The sequence below is a fragment of the Chironomus tepperi genome, unplaced genomic scaffold (assembly GCF_022539635.2).
Source record: "Chironomus tepperi strain 1889 unplaced genomic scaffold, CSIRO-AGI_Ctep_v1 contig_93, whole genome shotgun sequence".
NCBI lineage: Eukaryota > Metazoa > Arthropoda > Insecta > Diptera > Chironomidae > Chironomus > Chironomus tepperi.
Window position 1 is genome coordinate 1,554,981 of NW_027226215.1, and position 21,676 is coordinate 1,576,656.

The 21,676-nt window shown below is 33.6% G+C and overlaps 4 protein-coding genes across 11 annotated transcripts in view; 1 reads left to right on the forward strand and 3 right to left on the reverse strand.

Annotated features, from left to right (window-relative positions):
• LOC139087043 (putative uncharacterized protein DDB_G0289963) overlaps positions 1–7,077 on the reverse strand; it is a 97,699-nt gene extending 90,622 nt beyond the window's left edge. Inside the window, exon 1 of one of the 2 annotated variants that reach the window (XM_070635735.1) lies at positions 6,583–7,077. The gene's annotated coding sequence lies outside the window, so the exon portion shown is untranslated. The remainder of the gene's footprint in view (positions 1–6,582) is intronic. The other variant, XM_070635734.1, reaches the window with a different exon arrangement.
• Positions 7,078–8,363: 1,286 nt separating this feature from the next.
• Positions 8,364–15,747, reverse strand: LOC139086939 (apoptosis-inducing factor 3-like). 3 transcript variants are annotated; one of them, XM_070635587.1, is made up of 5 exons: positions 15,565–15,747; positions 15,183–15,327; positions 10,052–10,256; positions 9,480–9,985; positions 8,364–9,420 (listed from the first exon to the last, which is right to left on the reverse strand). In XM_070635587.1, exons 1-5 carry the CDS (start codon positions 15,634–15,636, stop codon positions 8,534–8,536), a joined length of 1,815 nt encoding a protein of 604 aa, XP_070491688.1. In that variant the 5' UTR covers positions 15,637–15,747; the 3' UTR covers positions 8,364–8,533. The 3 variants fall into 3 exon arrangements, with proteins under 3 accessions (XP_070491688.1, XP_070491689.1, XP_070491690.1); XM_070635588.1 differs by having other exon boundaries at positions 15,183–15,319; positions 15,565–15,703; XM_070635589.1 differs by lacking the exons at positions 15,183–15,327; positions 15,565–15,747 and adding an exon at positions 10,313–11,004.
• On the forward strand, positions 10,699–15,098 carry LOC139086940 (caspase drICE-like). 5 transcript variants are annotated; one of them, XM_070635591.1, is made up of 6 exons: positions 10,699–11,315; positions 11,493–11,574; positions 12,377–12,458; positions 12,771–12,832; positions 12,904–13,385; positions 14,237–15,098. In XM_070635591.1, the coding sequence occupies exons 4-6, from the start codon at positions 12,792–12,794 to the stop codon at positions 14,854–14,856; spliced, it is 1,143 nt and encodes a 380-aa protein (XP_070491692.1). In that variant the 5' UTR covers positions 10,699–11,315; positions 11,493–11,574; positions 12,377–12,458; positions 12,771–12,791; the 3' UTR covers positions 14,857–15,098. The 5 variants fall into 5 exon arrangements, with proteins under 5 accessions (XP_070491692.1, XP_070491691.1, XP_070491693.1 ...); XM_070635590.1 differs by having other exon boundaries at positions 11,493–12,684; XM_070635594.1 differs by having other exon boundaries at positions 10,720–11,315; positions 11,493–12,832; positions 12,904–12,953; positions 13,009–13,385; positions 14,237–15,095.
• Positions 15,748–16,370: 623 nt separating the features above from the next.
• Cln3 (CLN3 lysosomal/endosomal transmembrane protein, battenin) lies at positions 16,371–21,382 on the reverse strand. The gene is made up of 7 exons (XM_070635741.1): positions 21,152–21,382; positions 17,979–18,115; positions 17,894–17,907; positions 17,707–17,834; positions 17,453–17,646; positions 16,786–17,337; positions 16,371–16,691 (listed from the first exon to the last, which is right to left on the reverse strand). The coding sequence occupies exons 1-7, from the start codon at positions 21,208–21,210 to the stop codon at positions 16,510–16,512; spliced, it is 1,266 nt and encodes a 421-aa protein (XP_070491842.1). The 5' UTR covers positions 21,211–21,382; the 3' UTR covers positions 16,371–16,509.
• Positions 21,383–21,676: the final 294 nt, after the last annotated feature.

Here is a 21,676-nt window from a genome sequence, read left to right on the forward strand (position 1 = left end):
ACAGTAGACATTCATAACCTTCAAAACACATCCATATCCGAATTTCCTTTATCGCACCTCAGGATGTTGTCAAAACAACCCAAAAAGAAGTCTCAAGTTTAAAAGTCTTCTTTGCCTTATTCATAAGCTTGTAAATGTTTTGCATTTACACGAGACCGTCTAATCTCTTCCGATCAAAGTACGCAAATATACGGAAAAAATGATTTCTTGGGATTAATTTTTTATAGGCACGTTATGTATCAATTATGCTGTATCATTTAGCATAAATTCCAATGAAAATAAACATTTAATAACTTCTAAAATAAATAAGCATTTTGTTGAGTCGATTGACTTCAAGGATTCAAAGAAACGATTGTCATGCTTTCAGGTCGACACGCAGCTGTAGGAATCAGGGTTGCAAACTGGGGACCTCTGACTGAGTTACTGTGTTACATTCAGCACACGTCATTTAAAGAATCAAGGAAGAATAGGGAAACTGAAGTCTGACTCCGAAGCTGATCAAATGTCAAGAATGAACCTTCACGAGGTATCTTCTGTTACCACTAAACACACTGCTCCTGACCGAAGCTGTACTAGGATATGAACTTAAAAGAGGAGTTTAAAGTTCTACTCAAATCCATCGCTTGTAGGAAGGCAGCCCCACAAACAAGGTAGGAAAAGAAGGCTTACAACTTGGATATTAGCCTCTTGTAGCAACCTAGACTCCAAATCGGGTAATAAGTAACAGAGAGAATCAAACCTAATTTTAGTTAAGATTGCAAGCTGAATAGTGATTTTGTCAATGAAACCGGAAGATAAACGACATAGAAATTTTCTTAAATCCAGCCCAAGAGCAACCTAAGGCAGAATATCATTGGTCCTAGCCAAAAAAAAAGTGTTAAGAGATCTTAGGGCTCAATTCAGTCTACACATATCGCTATACTAACAGAAAAACGCAATGTTACCCTGACGACCTCATGACGGTTAATTTTGATTCCCCACATCTTGTGGCTCGAGCTAATCACTGACTAATGCACCAATAAGAAAGCTTAATTAAGTCTGTTATTTCCTTGTGCCTCTGACAAGTTCATTGACTATACCGTGATGATTTATAATTCATCAAAACTCACCTAATTACCCCAATATCACCTCTGGCTAAAAAGCTAATGTTAGCTAGCAAGTCGAATGCAAATTTTCAACGCTAATGAATCTCGCATAACACTAATCACCATCGTCTTCTTGTTTTTCTCGTTCAGAAATTACACATAATTCGCTTCAATGTATCATAACATGTCTCATTCTGCATAAGTATACACAATTTATTGTGTGCAAATATTCATTTTACTTTTCAGCACAGAAATAACAAGGAACATTCTTCACTTCTTACTTAAAATTAATGTGCTGTTTGAAATATGCTGTCTGTCTCGTTATGTGATTTTAAGAACTTTTTCTAGTTTGCTGTTACTGCTACTAAGTACTTCCAATAGTAAGCATCGAAGGATGTTCAGCATAAAAAATCCATTTCGTTTTGTCAAATGTGTCATTTAGTCCTTAATGGAACTCTATTTACTTCATATCAGATTATTCAAAACCATGAAAGTTCTGTGATGTAGCATGAATGTGGATATAGGCATGACTCACATTCTTTATTTATATTGCGACAATTTTTTTTGCTTACTTAAGTTTATTTTCATTTCATTTGGCTGTTTTAAGAGGTTTATGACTTGAAAACTTTGCTTTAATAAGACTACTCAAGTGGATGTAAGTAAACATTTCAAAGATTTTGAAGTTTTTTTCTCACGATTTGTTGTGAGATATTAAATCAATGAAAGTCTTTTGTTAATATTTGCTCAGCAATTACTTAAGATGATTAAATCATACAAAATATTAAGACTTTTAATGTTTTGTTTAATGGATTTATTGAAGTCTAATTGAGTGACTTGGATAAAATAGTGGATACAGAGTTGATACTATAGGGAATCTAGTTTACACTTGAGCTGGATATTAATCTGAAATTTGAACTTCTGATTGTTCAATAACTGGTAAGTTGGAGCATAGTATGAGAATCACTCCCGAGTAGCTCAATGCAGTAATCAGAGCAAAGCTATGTCATCATGTGGATGTTAAGACAAGAGGGTGTCCTGACGACCACGTGACTGTTTAGGAATGGCACAGATGATATTATATTTAGATAGACAAATTGTGGCAAATTTCAATTTCAGACAAAAAAATGGTCCGGAAACAGCACTCATGGGACCATTCAGAGCATCTCTATTTGATTTTGACATTTTGCCGCCAACATCCATGTGAGCATTATTGTGCAAATCCTTGTCATATCGACATCATTCTATATACTAATTGAGAGATTTGTCTCTTGTAAGAATGGAACCCACGTCTCCACAAATGAGAGAATCTGTAGATTTCCGGTCTGTTACTTAACTATTCAGCTACAAAAGCCTTGTTCTTGAACAGGCACATTTGCCTACATACTGATCAATACCGCAAATTCTAGAAATAGCCACTTTGTGAGTAAGAAGCAGTATGCTCAGAGCATGCTCTTTGACTCAAGACATTGTTACTTTAGTTCATCCGGAAGAAATCTGCTTTGACTGTTAGAAACCAAAACTTATCGATGCTTTATAGCATCGTTATCGATTATGTTGCTCCGCTCGGGTTTTCAGCCCTGTTTTTTGCTTGTTTCCGGGCAACATCTAAATTGCAACCTAGCTGTGCTTAATGCTAGATAATAATAATTTTACTAAACTCTTCCTCGTTTTCTAAGTAGCTAGGAAGAGTTTGAATTAACTTTTTAACCCAAATCCCCTCAATGTACCTGACTACAAGTAAATTTCCTTGAAATTGTACAATTTGCCAAATCTTCTCATTCACTTAAGTTCAGATGATTTGATGAATGAAGTCTAACTCTCTTTAATGTGTTTATTAAATTGAACTAACTCAATCTCATTTGCCAAGCTTCTTATTCTGTTCACGAGAAATGCACAACAATTTTGTCATAATAGCTTGATAGACCTCATTTGCCGATAACCCCTAAATAGTCATCGAACTAGCTTGTCCTCTATCTGACTTGAATGTCATATTCTCATTACATCATAAGCCAGTCATCACAGATTGCCATCACATTACCCCTAATTACAATCTCCTTCCCCAACCCCTTTCTTCTCCCTGATTCATCCTTTCCTTTTTGGCTATCAATTTCGCTCAACTGACAATGATCCCATTTTATATTCAATTTTCTTATCAAGCTTGGCTTTTTTTTTGTCTTTCACAATTTTTTGTATGTGATTTCAAATGTGTGCTAAGCATGTATATAGGAAAGTGTCATCGCCGTTATCTCACATTGTGTCTTTTTCTCGTACATTGTTGTCATTTACGCTATTTATTTGCTGATGATGGACATGAAAATTGCAAAGTAAATTTATTTCACAAACAATGTCATAGCTGTACTTTGATACATAATTTGTTTATGTCTTTCTAATCGATATTTTGAAATTTATTTCCCTTTGTTTGATTCTTGGTCTATGGCAGGGGTGGGCAACCTTGTTTCGACGTCACATATTGATCGTAACACAGCATTAGGTTCATGTCCTAAAACATATCCATAATCCTCACAAATGTTCCGCGATACACAAGTTGCCTGTTTTGTTCTATGCCAGTGCTGAGCAACCTGTGTGCCGAAGTACACTTTTGTTTCGTCAAAAGTTATTGGAAATGCCATGAATTGTGTGATGTGTTCGGATGAGGCTTAACATTTAAATGTGCCGTGACACACAGGTTGCCTATTATGTTCTATGCCATTGATGAGCAGTCTGTGTCGCGTTACAAATTGCAGGAAATGCCATGAACCGTGCGATGTGTCCGGTTTCTATCGAAGCTTACTATCAATGTTTCCCACGGCACACAGGTTGCCCATCACTGTCCTATGCTAACCATTTCTACGCTTTCTGTTGTCTATGTGTGCATTATTGTTGATATGAAAATAAAGGCATTTTTCATATAATTTTCCACTTTATTTTAAATTTCCCTTCATAATTTCGTCTCGCCTCGGTATATTAATGAGACTTTCTAAAAAAACATATTTACATACCATTTTTATAAAAAAAAAAGTATCGCGAAATGGTAAAAAGGAAAGAACAGAAATTTAATATGCAACTCATGCTATAATGTGAAGTAGAAAGAAGAAGAGTGAGAGAAGCGATTTTACGTACTTTAAGGTTTCTGCGCACGGAAGAATTTTTTATTAAAATCGAGTGAAATTGTTCTGTTTTACTAGTCGAGTATTGCAATGCATTATCCGGCACATTTTTGCATTAGATGTGCAAATTAAGTGCGACTAAATGTAAATTAGACTGAGGAATTTGTTTGATTTATAACTTGGTTCAATAGAACAATAAGAACTGAGAAATGAGTGGTGTACAGGAATGAAGGTGTGCATTGTGCAATATTCCCTAAGAACACCCAGGTGGCTCAGTTGGTAAGAGCACTTGACATGTGTGAATCAAGGGGACGTGGGTTCAAATCCCTATTAGACTATCGTATGAGGAAGTTTACTGTCTTTAGAACCTTAATAAGAGTTCATTCTAAGCATTTCAATTCATTTGGGCAGGACTTCTCAAACTATGCTCCGCGACTCTAAAGTGTATCGCTTAAACCTTCAGTTTAGTGACTAAAAGTACAGAGACACACCAAATTCACACTAGATTTGTGGTTATGCATCATTATTGTGTCACTGATATGCTTTCTCGCTATCGGGATCGGGATCAGGATTTACCGGGAAATTTCGAAAATTTCAATACCAATCCAGATCCCGAAAATTTATCGGAACCGGGATTTCGAGAAAGCATAGTCATTGAATAAATCTGAGAAATACTGTCTTATAGAACCTTAACACGACATGATGTTGTTGCTTTTAGGTTTTAGAGATTTAGACTTGTTGCATATGCTCATGTTGTTTTGTCTTTAATTTGGATCTTAAAGTGCCTTAATTCGGAGAGTATGTCCTGGCGACACAACGCAGTTGCTTGGCATAATAGTGCACCTCATTTACTGTTTATTAATTTTGAAAAGGTAACCCTTAGGCACGAACTTATATCACAAAGAACAATCCTGACCCTTGACAACTTTTCAGCAAACTTGTTCAAAAACTTACATCTTAATCTTTGACTTCATACCCAAAAGGTGAATGCTAACCTTGAAATATATTCAGCATTCCTTACATTTTAGTTACATAGTTACTACACTCCTATATTTCATTGAATATTCGATATGTGATGTATTTAATCACAATGGTATTCGTGTGGAATCATATAGGATCAATAGAGGATCTTCCTTAATTCCAGAGCACGTGAATAATCCACACAACATGATAAAAACTGATAAAAACTAATTTAATTACTCTTATGTACATAGCAGGATTTTAGGAATATAGACGAACCCACATTATTAAGATTGCATTCATGCCTTAAACAGTCAGTCAAATTGCTTAAGTAACTCATCACTGGCAATAGGAAAAATAGTAATAACGAGGGATAGAACGTCGAGCGTTAAACGGATTACGAAGTTATTGAGAATTAGTAATATTTTGTATTTACAAGGGTGTGTCTGGGATGGATTCAAATAGTTGATAATCAGGAAGTTACCAAAATATTCACGTACATCTTCAAATCCTCATTGTCTCACAAGTAAGGAATTTAAAACTAAATTTCACTTTTGTCAACAAAACAACAAAAAAATTGGCATGAATTCACACATCGACAGAACAAAGACAAAATTTAATCCATTATCCATAAAATCAGAAATATCTTGAGTAAGGACATGACATGAAAATATCCAAATGAGAGAAAATTTCATTACTTTTGGCCCGATCTGGACATGTCATCCACGAGGCTGTCCTGTGGCGTCTAAATGAGAATTTTCATGTAGCTGCCATGAAAATCTTGTACCAATCGGATCAGATTATGGATTCTCCCTTTGCATTCCCGAACGGCACATGGCATCCAAGAGGATGTCATAAGGCGTCCTAGTAGCAATTTTCATAAAAGTTGGCACTTGGATGACATGGCTGCCATGAAAATCTTGTGTCAATCAGGTCACAATTCTGGATTCTCTGATTGCATTCCCGAACAGCATTCCCGAACAGCACAATGATGTCATAAGGCGTCCAATTGGCGATTTTCATGACAAGTTGTCAATTGCTTGACTTCTGGCCAACACCTGACTGCCTCGAAATACTGAACAGATCGGTTCAAATTCTGGATTCTCCCTAGCACTTCCCTATCTATTTTTAAAGCATTCATCCCTATCCAAAACACACAGCATCTCCAACCAACACAAAAAAAAAAACATAGAAGAATAAAAAAATTATTGATTTTTCCACAGCCGCTCTTGCCTTTGTTGTGTGTATGGAAAAATAAAGGAAAAATTCCATTCTGTGTTTACGTGCACGACTTATTATTGTATATAGGGGGATTTGTTTATATGCACGATAGATTCATATTTTTTGGCGAGAGAGCCAACACTTTTTTGTTTTTAAAAAATGAGATGAAATTTCACCCAAAAAAAAAATAAAGTTTTAGTTCCACTTACCGTGAAAATTTTCTTTGATTTTTCCACGAAAAATTCCACAATTGCACACAAAAAAATATTAATCCACAAGAATAATCCACAACAACGTAAATTGAGAGTTTCTTTACAAGAAACGCAAAAAACCAAAAAAAAAAATAAGAATCGAATTTTTTTTAATTCCCTTCCTTAGTTCCTCACTTCTTTTCTTTTCTTTTGTTATTTTTTCTATTCAGATCTTTTCTCTTTTATTACATTTGAGTCAAATTTAAGAGCCGGTTTAAGGTCATTGAATTAAATAAAAAAAATCACTTGAACAGCATGTGAATCTACACTGCCTATTTACATCCAATTTATCAGCAATAGCACATGTAAAAAATTTAATTTTTTTTAAACAATTTTAAATTTTTGCACTTTCAAAATAAATTTTTTTTTTTCAGCAATGATTTTTTGTGATTCCCGGTTTTCGGAACGAGCGAAAGCATACACACGACTTTGTCGATTGAAATTCTGAGACGAAATAAACTTGGAAAATGGAAATGTGAGAGAGTGGAAATTATTTTGTGTATGTAATGCTGAGAGAAGAGATTAACGAATGTTGTTATTTGCTCCCAGTGTGTTCGTGTGTGCTGAGTTCGTTTTGGTACTATTGTGACTGTTTTTTTGTGATGACTTTTTTGTTTTAAATTTGAATCGTGACTTTTTCAAATTTTATTTTAAAATCTAAAAAAGTAAATTAAATTTTTTTCTCAATTTTTCAAATTATTGGTTAACTGAATACAGTTTAATCTCAATAATCGGCATATAGCATGCGTTTGTAGATTGCAGTTAGAGACTTGTTATTAGTTTTACTATAACTGATTTAAAGTGGCTCGGTGGCAGAATGGTTACATACTTCGGTACCTAATTAATGTGATACCAACCTAGCGTTTATGGGTTCGAGACTCGGCAGGATAAATTCTTCTCTTGTTCTTTTTCGAATCATATGGAGTCGAAGCGCGATTCTAGGTCTCTCTTTATAGACAAAAATTTTTATTACCTTTATAGAGGCAGTATTATCATCAAAGGAGTTCTTCTGATCCCATAATAAACTGTATTATCTACTTTGTGCAGAGGTCTGGCGCACCCTTACTCGTAAAATAATGATTAGCCACAAATCGACGTAGTGCATAGATCTGGCTCTCAATGAATAGAATAACTAAAGATTTTTTTAGCCATTATTGTTAGGCTGTGGAACTAGTGCTTTAGACCCCAGAAATATCTCATTAATTTCGTTTTTAATAGCTAGCTTTTAAGTGTCCATGGACAAATTTAATCTAATATGTAGTAAACTGTCATTTCTTCGAGGACTTTTCTGTCTTTGGATCTACAATATGTTGAATAGCTATGTCAAAAGAGTCGTAATTTCTCAAGTATCAACGTACTAACATTCACACTGCGCCATTACAATATTCCCAATAGAACAATCAAGTTGCATTTTTTGGCAGGTCTTAAAAGATCAATGACCATTCCAACCTCAAGATTTCATCTAAATTATATAATTAACCAGAAAATTCATTTAGGTACAATTTAGAAATAATCATACATTATACAAGTACTCTCAGTAACATGTGTAATTTTTGAGTATGGAATGTATGGAATCAAATTTGATGTGTAAAATGATTTCGACAATTTTCACTCGAGGCATCAGCCGGTTAAACAAAAACTTTGTTTACTTATTTTTTGAATATTTTTATTTATTAAAATGTAGACTCAGCATTTGTACATTAAGTTCGAAATTTAAGATTTAATAGAAAATTTGTAAATTCTTGTGCATGTAAGATTGTAGGATTGGTTCGTACTTTATTCATTACTTTTAAGGTGTAAATATTTCATCTAGAAATTGAGTAAATCACAACAAATATAAAAAAGGAATTTTGAGTAAATTGTATACGCAAAAAATAGCATAAAGGCATTAATATCTTAGCATTTTACATTATTCATGAATTTTTTTGGTCCATCCAAATGGATCACTTTCAATATCAGCTTTTGTGAGTATTTTGCCCATTGCTGTATATTCAGCAAATTGAGAAACAATTGGATCACGTGAACAAGATGCCATTGCGATGACTTTACCATCATTATTCATGTAGAATACGACAAACTGCATTTCTTCCAAGTCACCTTCAACTTTTATCTCACTAGCTTTTCCGTAACCAGCATAACGAATTGATTTTCCAAACAACATTGTCCAGAAATATGGAACTGTCTTAAGTTCTTGCTTCATTCCACACATATTCATTGCTGCAACTTTTCCATGATATTGAGCTAAGCCATAATGTCCAATAGCTTCACGATGATCTGTATTAAGCAATGGTGCATTTGCAATATCACCGCCTACATAAACGTCTGGAATGTTTGTCTCAAGGTATTTATTTGTGTCAATTGATCCATTACTGTTGATGGCAATTCCACTATTTTTTAAAAATTCTGTATTAAATGTCGTTCCAACACCCATAATAAGAACATCTGCTCTTAATTCACTTCCATCAAACATTTTTAGTGTCTTTACTGCTCCATCTTCATTTCCAACAATTTCTTTAATTCCATTGTTCATCATGAAGTTTACATCCTTCTCCTCAAAGTACTCTAAAAGTCTCTCTCCAACTTGCTGTCCAAAGGCACGCAATGGATATGCATCACGTCCAATCACTGTGACCTTTTCAACTTTCTTAACACAATATGCAGCCGCTTCCATTCCAATGAAACTGACACCGAGAATAGCAACATGAGTCTCATCTCCCAATTGTGCATCAATTGCATGAGCATCCTCAATACTTCTTAACACAAAAACATTCTTCAAATCACATCCAGGAATGGTCACTAAAAATTATTTAAAAATTTAATTAAAGAATATTTTGGAATAATTTTAGAAATCTTACATTTTCTGGCTGTTGCTCCTGTGGCTATATATATCTTGTCATATTTAATTTTGTAGCCATTTGAGAGTGAAATTTCCTTATTTTCTGTATCCAATGAAGTAGCGGATGTGTTAAGCATAACTTCAATGCTATTGTCATCATAAAATTGTTGAGTTCTAAGCAGGACAGACTCAGCATTTGCATCCATAACTTTACTTAATTTTGGTCGATCATATGGAAGGACAGACTCATTAGTAACCATAACAATACGTCCAGTGAAGCCTCTTGCTCGAAGATTTTCAGCACAAATTGCACCACTTGGACCACCGCCAACGACTATGTAGGTTCTGTAGTCATTCTCTTGACGTTTTGCCATCACATGTGTTCTTTTGTTCGATTGGAGTTCAGACTTCTTGGCACGAACTTTTACTTGACCTTTGTCAATCTTAACTTGATAACATGGAATCGGATCTGGTCCTGGAAAGTCTTCAATATCACCATTTGCTAGACTAAAGCAAGCTCCGTGCCTGAATAATTTTTTAAAAAAATCAATAAAATTTTCATTTTCAATTTTATAAGTTTATTAACTTTACCATGGACATCTGACACGTCCATCACCTAAAGCACCAGTCGAGAGTAAAGCTCCATAATGACTGCATTTAGCACCAACTGCAGAAATTTTTCCATTTTGTTTAACAATCAACACCTTTGAGTCACCAAGATCAAAATTCTTCATTTCATTCTCGCCGATGTCATTCTCGTTACACACGACTTGCTCGACATATTCCTCTGATTTGCCTAAATAATGCAGGAATTAAGTTCAAAATTCTATTAATTATTTTCAATTTTCTCACCACAAAAACCGAACATTTTTAATACAGAAATATCTTTATGCTTCCTTCACATCCAAAAATCGAAACAAAACTGAAACTTTTTTCCTTCAAACGTTCAGACTTAATTACAGAGAATATCTTATTACGTCATCGACGTAAATTTTTATAGGATTTCAATGGAACACATTATTGCAACAACAAATAAACTTCGGCTACACGACGAAAAACTACATAGAAAATTTTTCGATTCGTTGAGGGTGGCTCGTCCAGACAACTGATGTTATTATCTATAGTTTTAAACAATTTTAAAGGCTTTATGATAAGCCACAGATAATAATGAACATTAAATTTATAATGTTTCGTAATCCAACACAATGACAGTTTTGATTGATTTTACAACAACATGAACATACTTTAGTGATATGCACAATTTTCCCATGAGAAATAGCATTGATAAGTCTTAAAAACTCGGAAGCTGATTTCAGACCGCAAACGTCATGGGTTTTGTAAAAATGAGAAGAGAATTCTTGAATTCCATTCATTGGCATTTACCCACATATTTAAGAGAAGCTTAAGATTCTAAATATTGAGAATTATTTCAAATCGAATGTCGAGTTAGAACTTGTTATTGTGACTTTCGAAGGTCATTAACAGTCATTGGTTATTCTTGCCGATTCATTGTTGTGTTTTTCCGATGAGCATTTTGGGAATAACTTCCATACCAACAGCATTCTATATAGTGATTAAGAGATCGGTCTCCAATGGGAATCGAACTCACGAGCTCTACAAACAATGATGCAGATATCCGCTCTGTTGCCAAACCACTCCGTCATACAAATCCTACACTATCATTGACATATTCACTTATATATATCTCGATAACTCAGATTCCACTCAGCTCAGACACTACACCGATCGACACAAAGTACCCAACTACAGCCATATTCACTCCGACCTCTGTATAATTGTCATAAGGATTACAAATATAAGTTTCGTGCTGCTTGGAAACATATGCAATATTTGAGTATTAATAATCCTTGAAATTTTAAATATGATTAATCTCAGTCTATGATGTTATAACATAGTTATAACGTTCATTTGAAGTTTGAATAATATTTATTGTACATAGTTGAAAGCCCCTTTTCATAGTAAAGTTCAGTTAGCATTTAAATTCCGAATAATAAACATTATTTATCCGTAGATGCGAATTTTATGATTAGTGAATCATAAACTGCAACCACAATAACTAAAGTTCGCAAAAGTACAGTTATTTCAACAAGCCTGTAAGTTATTTTTTTGGGCGAACCTTACAATAACAAAACTAGCTATCCACATTTACTATGTAATAATTAATATTGGGCAGCTCTATTACTCATATTATCTCCTATTCTTCTTTCCCATCCTATTCTTTCTTCAGTAATGAGCCAGTCCATTTTTAAACAATTTGATTCCAACTTCTCCACAAAAAACAAAATATCGATTTCTTACCAAAAACTCATTAGACCGTATCATACCGCTTCGATTAGAAAACTCACCATGACTATCTATTTAATTCATTCGTATTTCTTTCATTCCTTCTTTTCATTCTGACTAATGATAAGAACAATAATTTATCGAAAGCATTCACATTTTTTCATGTTGCGGTTTTTTGACTGCTTATCAAGAAATGACTTATTTCATGCTTATTAACTCGTCAGTCTAAATATAGAATTAATTCGAGTAAAGCGATTAATGTGAGTCGAGGTGGCTCGGTGGCGGAATGGTTTAGTACTTCGGTACATAATTATTGCAACACCGATCTAGCGATCATGGGTTCGAGACTCGGCATGGGAAATTTTTCACATGTCCTTTTTCGAATCATATGTAGTGGAAACGCTGCTCACAGCCTCCCTTTGAAGGCTACAGGCAGTAATGTCATCAAAGAAGTGGTTCGGATTCCACTATAAATTGTAGGTCTAGGTTTGAGCGAGAGATCTGGCGAATCCTCCCTCGTTAAACTCCCAATAGCCATGAAACGCATATAAACGCGCAGCTATGGACCTTAAGGTCTGCAAAGCTAATGTTTATTTTATTTTTTTATTAAAGCGATTAATAAGCGAGTCAAATAACACTTCTGTTACCAATAAGATCTTTCCATATCCACAAGAAATAGAAGAAATACCTTCGGGTAAGAAGCACTAAACAGCCGAGTATACATGTTCTCTCTCCCACTCTCATAACGATCACATGTTTTTGCTCAAAAATAATTCCATTTCTTCTTCCAAAACAGAAAGAGGCAAGACCATACATGCAAAGTTGCGTATGGGAATGAGAATATCTTGAGAATGGGAGAGAGTTGATCATTTGATCAAAGGCATTTAGAGAGTCAATCTGCAGAGATTTAAGCAAATTTAGTATGCGCGAGTCGCGGTCGACTTAAATATCTTTTTGGTTAATTAGTTTCGTTTTTTTTTTGTTCTTATTTTGGGCTAATAAACAGCCAAGAATCATTAAAAGATCAATGATAGACGAGAAGGAATCCACGAATGAAATTATCCAACAGTACGCAATAAATTTCAAGTGCTAAAAATTCCTTTGATAAAAAATAAAATTCTTTTCTTCTTCATTTTTAGACGGGGAACCAACAGCAACAACAACAATAATAATAGCATGGCTTTTGAAAGTAGTTTTTTGTCCACTCTGTGTTGGCCATTTCGTCAAATTTCAACTTTTTTTAGAAATATATTTCACAATCCGTGCAGAGATTCTACAGTTGGAAGAGTCACAAGAAGGTTGCGTCGATGGGCAAATCGAATTATGAATATATTCAGATTTAGATCCACAAGACAAGCTACTTATCATGTTAATGATTTTCCGACACTTGTACTTCCAAAAATTAATGCAAGCCATGAATACAACATGAATCATGAGAAACGAGGAATTGCTGTGATTTATAATCAGGAACATTTTGAACCACATACTGGATTTAAAAAAAAACGTAAAGGAACAGATGTTGACCTTAAGGCACTTATAAAAACATTTGAGAGACTAGAATTTAAAGTGATGTATTATAGTGACTTGAGTAAAGCTGAATTGATTAAAAGTCTCGAAAAAGGTAAGCTTTAAAATTCCACCAACATGATTTCCCATGTTTATGATGCATGCTTAACTATGTCATATATGTTAATTATTTTCCACGACACTTGGTGTGTGTAATTTAAGTTATGTAGTTCATCATGAAGTATGTAATTTTACTAAATGTTCAAGATGACCTTATATGCAGTTAGTTAGAGGGCAAGATCTAAAGTTGATCGGTATTCAGATTGAATCTGAATTGATTTTGGATTCTTTCACTTGTTGAACGTGTTCAGAGCCTTACTACAAGTAAGATTCTGGAGGAAAATTGGACACTGCCATAGCATTGCACGAGTGGGACCTGAACTTCCGCCCTCTTAATTACATGTCATGTGCTCTTACCTTCTGATCTACTGAGGTTTATTAGGGAACGTTGCACAATTGTCACTTAAACATTATTTCTCTAAACGTTTTAAATTGTTTGATCTGAATCTTTATTGAACTCCAAGTCATAATCCAAAATTTCAAAAAATCCTAATTTTTTCAATCATTAGAAAGTTCATTGACCTAGGAAGGTCAGTATTTTGAATGTTGTGTTGCAGATCTGATCTATCTGAGCAACATTGTTGCTTTCTTTGAGCAAATTTCTATCCTTATTGTGCAGATACCATCCTTCAGGCTGAGTTTGGATACACTTTAAATCTATTCTTATAAGCACATATATCAGCACATGGCTCGGTCGTCAGCGGTTCATTTAGTAGTAACAGGTGTTAAAGTCAGAAGTTAAGAATTTGACATTTGATTAGCTTGCTAGTCACACTTCGACTTACCAAATAATCTGTAGCTTTTTACAGTATTTTCTAACCTAACTTCTTTTTAATTTCTCCACAGTTTCATCAAAGGACCACTCAAAAAGTGACTGCATTATAATAACAATTTTATCACATGGAGAACTAAACAAAATCTATACCCGAGATGATCATTATAACATAAGCTTAATCACATCCTTCTTTACTGACGAGAGCTGCCCATCATTAAAGGATAAACCAAAAATCTTCTTCGTTCAATCTTGCCGTGGAGGTCAAGCTGATCGTGGTCACCAAATGACATATTCATCAAATTATAGACTGGCAAGGGTTGACATGGGATCATATGAGGAAGTTGATGTAACTGCAACTGGAACGATACATTCCCAAATATATCCGCAGGAAATGGTACATAACCCACCAAATAATCCTGATTTTTTAATTGTTAGATCTACAATGCCAAATTATGTTTCATTCCGAAACGAAGTAACAGGTTCATGGTTTATACAAGAATTATGTACCGAATTAGACAAATCTGGAAATGAATTGGATATCCTAACCTTGCTGACGTATGTCAATGGACAAGTAGCCATGCGAGAAAGCAAATCGAATGATTTAACTGGATATAAGCAAACTCTATGTATCTCAAGCATGCTGACAAAGCGACTAATATTCCATGTTAAAAACAGGTTGAATCAATCGTGACTCATATGGGAAACTTTGTCAATGTCACTTAGCAATTCTATGTTATTATTTTTGTTAAATTTTATATTACTATTGTTGTAAAAAGTAATTAGACTTAAGGAATTACAATATTATTGCCAATTTTAATTAACTTTCTTATAAAAAAAAAGTTAAATCTTACAAAACCGTGCCGAGAAACAATAAATTGCGAAATATTTTCTAACAAAAAATAAGTTACAAAAGAATGCAATAAAGCAACATAATTAAAGAAAAATATTTGAGTAAATTTGTATGATGTGGAAGCATTGACCTCGATATGTTTCAGAAGAAAAAGAAGTTTAACTTACCAGAGCTTTGGCCCACAGCATTATTTGATCTCCTGTGTGAAAATGCCTTACAACTTCCAGCTCCCATGATCAATTTTTGAGATTCCAGGTAATTTTGTTGAATATTCTTTGTCCAAAGTTGTTTAGCTGCTTGATGACTAAAAAGCTTATATTTAAAAGATTGCTCCTTTGAAATAATGATTTTTAACACAAAATTCTATGCTCTAAGCATATAATCTAGCCAAAACTAAACCGATCGTTCCGCTTTTTAATTTATGACTGACGAGTAAAGTTGTATAGCAAACTTTTTTCGCCAATAAGAAACTCTACATTGCGTTAATACCGTTTAACATGCCCTTGAAATCATACAATACTTTACAGTAATTGGTAAAAATCACTATACCTGAGTAGTAATGTAAATTTTATGTTGAGAGCATAATTTTGTAATGATTCGTCGACAATTCAATGAAAACATGATTGAAAACGTGTTGAGATTCTTTAGATTGTCGGTTTTATGTTGATAACTCCTGAATTAAAGCATAATTTCACTTAAACTTATTAATTTTATGCTCTGTATACAATTGAAAATTTAACAACACTAACACAACTACATACGGAGAAAAATTCAGTCACCTTGGAAAAGTTTGAAAGTTTTATGACCGTTGGGAGCTTTTTAAGCATATTTAAGTGAGTTTTAGCTTTTGTTGAAAGCTTTGATGTAATCAAAGAGTGCATTTTAAATCCTTGATAACATATTTAATAAGCTGAGGTAATCTTCATAATTAAAATTAATAGCTTCATAGAGAATAGGAAACACTTGTTGCTGATTTGTGTTGAATAATTTAACTTGTTGATGTTCATTCAGCGGCTTGTTGATTTGTTCCCATTTCTGGCAAATTGACCAATTTCAATATTTAAATTACAAAAATCCGTTATTTTTTAAACTTTTTATTAAAAAAAATTTTTCAAAATTGTACAAAATCTAATTACTTAAACACTTAATAGTGTTTACTTCAAGAAACAACGGCATAAGTTATGTTAAGAATATTAATTATAGTGCAGTACGGTATAGTCAATTTTATGAGTAAATTAACTCATCTGTCGACGAAATCAATAAAGGCAATTTCTGATATGATTTCATAATTAAAGCTATAATTAGTATTGATAATTAATTAATTTCAATGTGAAAATGCAAGTTAGAAGATACCATTTAATTCTTTTCAATGAACTTTATATTTTCAACAAAAAATATCAATATCAAAAATGTTTAATACTATACACAATTATTTTTGGTATGGAAAACTCATCAAAACGTACAAAACTGAACAATTATAATAAAATGTTATGTTTACTGAAGTCTTATTCCTCCCGGAGTTCCACACATCCAGTTGTGCATTGGCATTGCCAAAAATCCTGCAAGTGTAATTCCAAGAGAGTCTGATAATGTTACAACCATCATGGCATATTCTCTTCTTGTCGCTGGAATTTCTCTACTCATTCTGTAGAATGTGTTGACGTAACTTCCACCACCTGAAAATAGTGAGCGTGATTAGATTTAATGGTAATCAAAATAAATCCGTAGGATTTAAAATTAATCCGAAGGATTAAAGTAGGGTAGACTTACCTAGCAATCCCTCAAATATAATCAATGCAAATATGATCCAAATTGACGGTGTAAACATGTAATAGGCTTCAAATACGAAGAAAATAACGTTTAAGCCCTGCAGAACAGCCATTACCCAAATTTGTCGGATATGTATTATATTAACAGATGATCGAGAAATAAAGACACCGATCTGATATGTGACTTGATACCATCGATATTGTTCTGATTTATCTAAGAATATATCGGGGAAGTAAACAAGCTCGTACAGTCCTTGATTAATGAAATATTCAAACAAATAGACTAAGCACAGTGGTATCATAAAATGAACCAGCCGCTTTATGTAGAATATTTTCTCTTTCGCTGATGTAAATGCAGGTAAATCATTTGATGCCTTAACTTTATCGCCAACATGATGATCCTCAATATTAAAGCTCTTTGGTTTTGTAAGCAACAAGAAGAATGTTAAAATTTCCAATGCTGGAACTACGATCATAACAAGCATTGTCTGTTGAGTACTTAAGCCTACTCCACGAAGAACTGAGTATGCAAGGGATCCAGCAATTCCAGCACCTAAAATGTTTTGGATTTAAATTAGTTTATAACGTCTTTTTAAAATTCGAATTTTCATGAATAATTTTTTCTAAAAATTCAAATCTAACCGTTGAAGAAAATTCAAAATAATTACCTCCAGTTCCAGAAGACCAAGTGGATATGACATTATGATGGAAGAACGATGAATAAGCCAAGAACGTCGGTTCACCAAGTCCAGATCCAAATGACGTCAAAGCCACTCCAGTCAACGCGAGTACTTCCGTATCTGCAAATGCCACAACAACAAATCCACCAACAGCAGCCAAACATGATATGGTAATGCGAGTTCTGAAAATAAACAATCAAATTAATTGACTCCTGAATATATTTATAGAACAGACACAATACCTATGCCAAAACGGTAAAAACGGAGACAGGAATTTGATGATCAGACCGGGAATAACATCAGCAAGTAAAATAGCACCAGTACTAACAAGATTGCATGGTCTGTTACTTCCTCCATGATGTTGCTCTTCCTAATAAGAATTTTGGATTTAATTAATAATTTCTTGAATAAAGTTTCTGTTGGACTTACTTCGCCGTTAAGTTCTGTATATAAAAAAAAAAGAGATAAAAATAAATTAATTTTGTTATTTGTGAATCTTAATTCCTTTGTTTACCCTTTAAAATGTCGTGTGCTGCCGTTAACATAACAACATATCCGAAATTATTGCACAAGCCGAATAGCCAATATGACACGAGATCTCTCCAATTGCTTTTAGGACGATGCTTCTCATCTGTTTCTACATCTTTATTGCTAAATTAAATAATTTATTAGCGATTAATGTATTTTGGACTATACAAAAAATACAACAATGTCCAAAATGGAATTTATGAGTTTAATTCTAGGTCTAGGTCAAGTTTAGTCAAATTAATCATTATAAAGCATCGCATATTTTTCATAAGAATTTCGAGTGGAGTTAATTTAGTGAAGTTGATAAAAAAGAATTTAATCTATAGATTTATAGTAAATCACTTAGAATGACCATGGACTACTAACTAATTGAGGCTAAAGGATCAGGGACCTTTCAAAAATTAACAATGAAAAGTTCAGAATTTCTTCGTTTTAGGTCAAATTTGCCCCTCTGAAAGTAATAAGTGAGCAACCCCACTCAGAAATTTCAAAAATTAAATATCCGTTAAGTTTTGAATTTTGAAAGGCGGTTAAACTTTTGGGGTAAAATAAAGCAAAATAATTTGCAAGTTATCGATTAATATCATTCGAAGCCCATGCTTAAGGCATTCCAACAGCAGCACTAGAAACCAGCTCTGCTAATCACTTTAAAATTACATCAGCAATATTTTACTCCAATTTTTATTCAACAACTATACTTTGTATGGTATCATAAACTTATCAAATGTTAAGTGCCTTGTACTTGTCCCAAGTATATAATCTAATCTAAAAAAAAGTTTCTGCCATATGTGTGACTCTATTGTTAAAAGAAAATGTTTCAAAATATTTGAAAATGACTCCAAATTTATTAGACATTCATACGATCATTGACACAAAGGGAGTTGTACGCAAGTGATGGAATTGGATTGTTCCATTTCTTCTCAGTCAGAATATTACATAGCTGCATACTCAAGTCCACAAAGTGTAAGCAACACGTCCTGATAGTGTTAGCGGTCAAAACAAATTCAAATATTTTAACGGACAAAGTGATTTTGAAATTTTCAAGTCTTTTTCAGCGGTCAAAGACAAATTGTATTCGCCACAGTTTGCTAAGAGCCGATTGAAATTTGTATGACATGTTATACTTCACAAGTTTCAGCAGAAAAAAAGGCCCCATGCAAATTTTAATCGGTTCTTAGCTAACTGTGGCGAAGACAAGCTTACTTCGCCATCTGGTAGTTGTTCAATGTGCCGATCAGTGTCAATATTCTAGTTAGACATAATAAGCGAATTACCCACATCTATGTGTGCACAGGAGGTACACAAATGCATTAATTCTGTCAGATTATTTCTATTCTTTCTTTTCACTTCCTCATAGTATAGCACAGTTTAAAGTTTATGAGATATCAAAAAATCTATTTTTAAAACTAAATATTTTTTTATAACTTTTTTCATTTTCTGTCCACAGAATTAGACATGTGGTTCAATGCTTCGTGTCGACAAACATAAATAGTCAATTATATTGCGTAGAATACAGACTGATAAGACTCGGTTTTTGAAGGACGATGCAACTAATTATTTACGAAAAGTGTATGCGAGGAATAAATTAGTGGCTTCAGCCTTAATTTTTGTAGTTTGCATTGCACATCTCCATAATATATCATTTTGTGCTGAATTTTTGGTATGCAATTATCCCGAACAGCACAACGTGTTCGTTAAGGCAGTGTTACGTCGTCGTATAAATTATAAGACTCGAAGTTGCCCTGACTGTATTTTATCGAGTCGTCGTCACATTGTGTCACTCGGGTGTACATGTCATGTATATACAAGTGTCTCTTGACTTCAAAATGCTAATTATTTGAGTTCTGTACAATTTATGCTGAACTGACTTCAATGATAACTTCTGATACAAACTAATTATGGAGTGGATGTTCAAAATTCGATCATCAAGTCGCAATTGCTTTTCTGTTTACGGACAAATGTGAATGACAAGGTATGCAACGATGCGTTTTGTTTTTCATATTTTTACTGCATATTCCTTTGATAGATTCGGGATTCCCGAAGAATAACAAAATTGTTTTAGAAATACCCGAAAATTAGCATTAAGCAATTGCAGAATCGATTAGCAAAATAAATACGGATAAATACAATCAATTAACATATCACTGCAAAAAGCAGGAAACCAAAACATCAACAAGGAGATGCAAATAAGGATGCATTGGTGGATGCCAGGTGGAAATGCCAGAGAAAATGTCATTGCTGGGATAAAAGTAATGAACAGCGATGAAAGAATGTCAGCTTAATATGCGAATCTACTGGTCCTTGTGAAGCATAACATCCCAAGCAACTCTATATAGTTGCTTGGACACTGCCGAAAAATGAAAATTGCCGCAACGTGCTCTAACAAACATAGAGAGCATGTATACCGTGATGCCATCACATATCCACATGCATTACGGAATTATGTAAGCGTGCTATTTGCCGGTTAGAAACGCGTGCTGTACAGGCATCTTTAAAATCTTCTAAATTCATCACACTAAAATAGCTTAATTATAATTGAAGATCATAATAACAGCTAAACGACCGCGAATAATCAAGTGCATCATAATCATCTTATTGCTATTTGTGTAAACGTGATGCAGCATGTACAAACAAATTAGCTTAAAAACAAAATCATTGATCGACCCGATTGACCGGTTGTAAACTGATTTCAAAACATTTCAATACAATTCCATAATCACTTTCGCAAAGTAGCACTAAGTAGCTTAAACACATTAATAATAAGCCACAATTATTACAAATTTGATTAGTTCATTCCTTAATTGTGAGGGCTGTTGATTGAGTGACTGCCTTGAATAGCGCCAATTTGATATGAAATTATTGACTGATAAGAATAAGCACGATGTATATATACATCGGCTCACTTGCACGGCTCAAAATATTCATCAATGGGCAGGCACAAGAAGAAGAAAATTGACAATTCAATCAGTGAATGACTTATCATTAAGTATTGTTAATATTTTTATTATTTAATTGGGCCATAAAACGTGACAGAAATGATAAGAGTTAATAGATTGTATCGTTTCGTTGACTGTCAACAGCTCGATATATATGGTACTCATGATCATCCAGTGACTTATAAAAAGTTGATCAATGTTAACAAAAATTAGGCTAAACTACCTTGTTTCATCACCCGTGATCGCAAACACATCGTTTACTTTAAAAGTTTTCTTTGTCATTTTTTAAATTCTTAATTTTTGAATAGCACAAAGTATAATTAAACACGACAGATAAAATAATAATAGTCAAGCTATCAACTTTTTAGTTTAAAAACATTTCTTTTTTATCTTCTTGCTAAGAACACAGATATTTTTGAAAAACACATGCACTCGACGCAGAGTTTAAATGTAAACTGAGAGAAGAAAAAAATGTATTGGAATTAAATGAGTGAAGTAGATTGTTCAATGGCTTAAAATATTATCTTTTATCAACATTACGATTACACAAACACTCAAGACGGTATTAATATGTACGGCATGTCACGTGCGAATTCTATGAATGCACAATTAAATTAAACAGTTTAATGCATTTTTAACGCTGCAATTAAATTAAACTTGATTCACTTAAATTTTATATGCATTTTTTTTTAACTGATAAATTAAATTTGAATTATTGCACAATTTCAGCGCCTACCCTGCGAGTCAA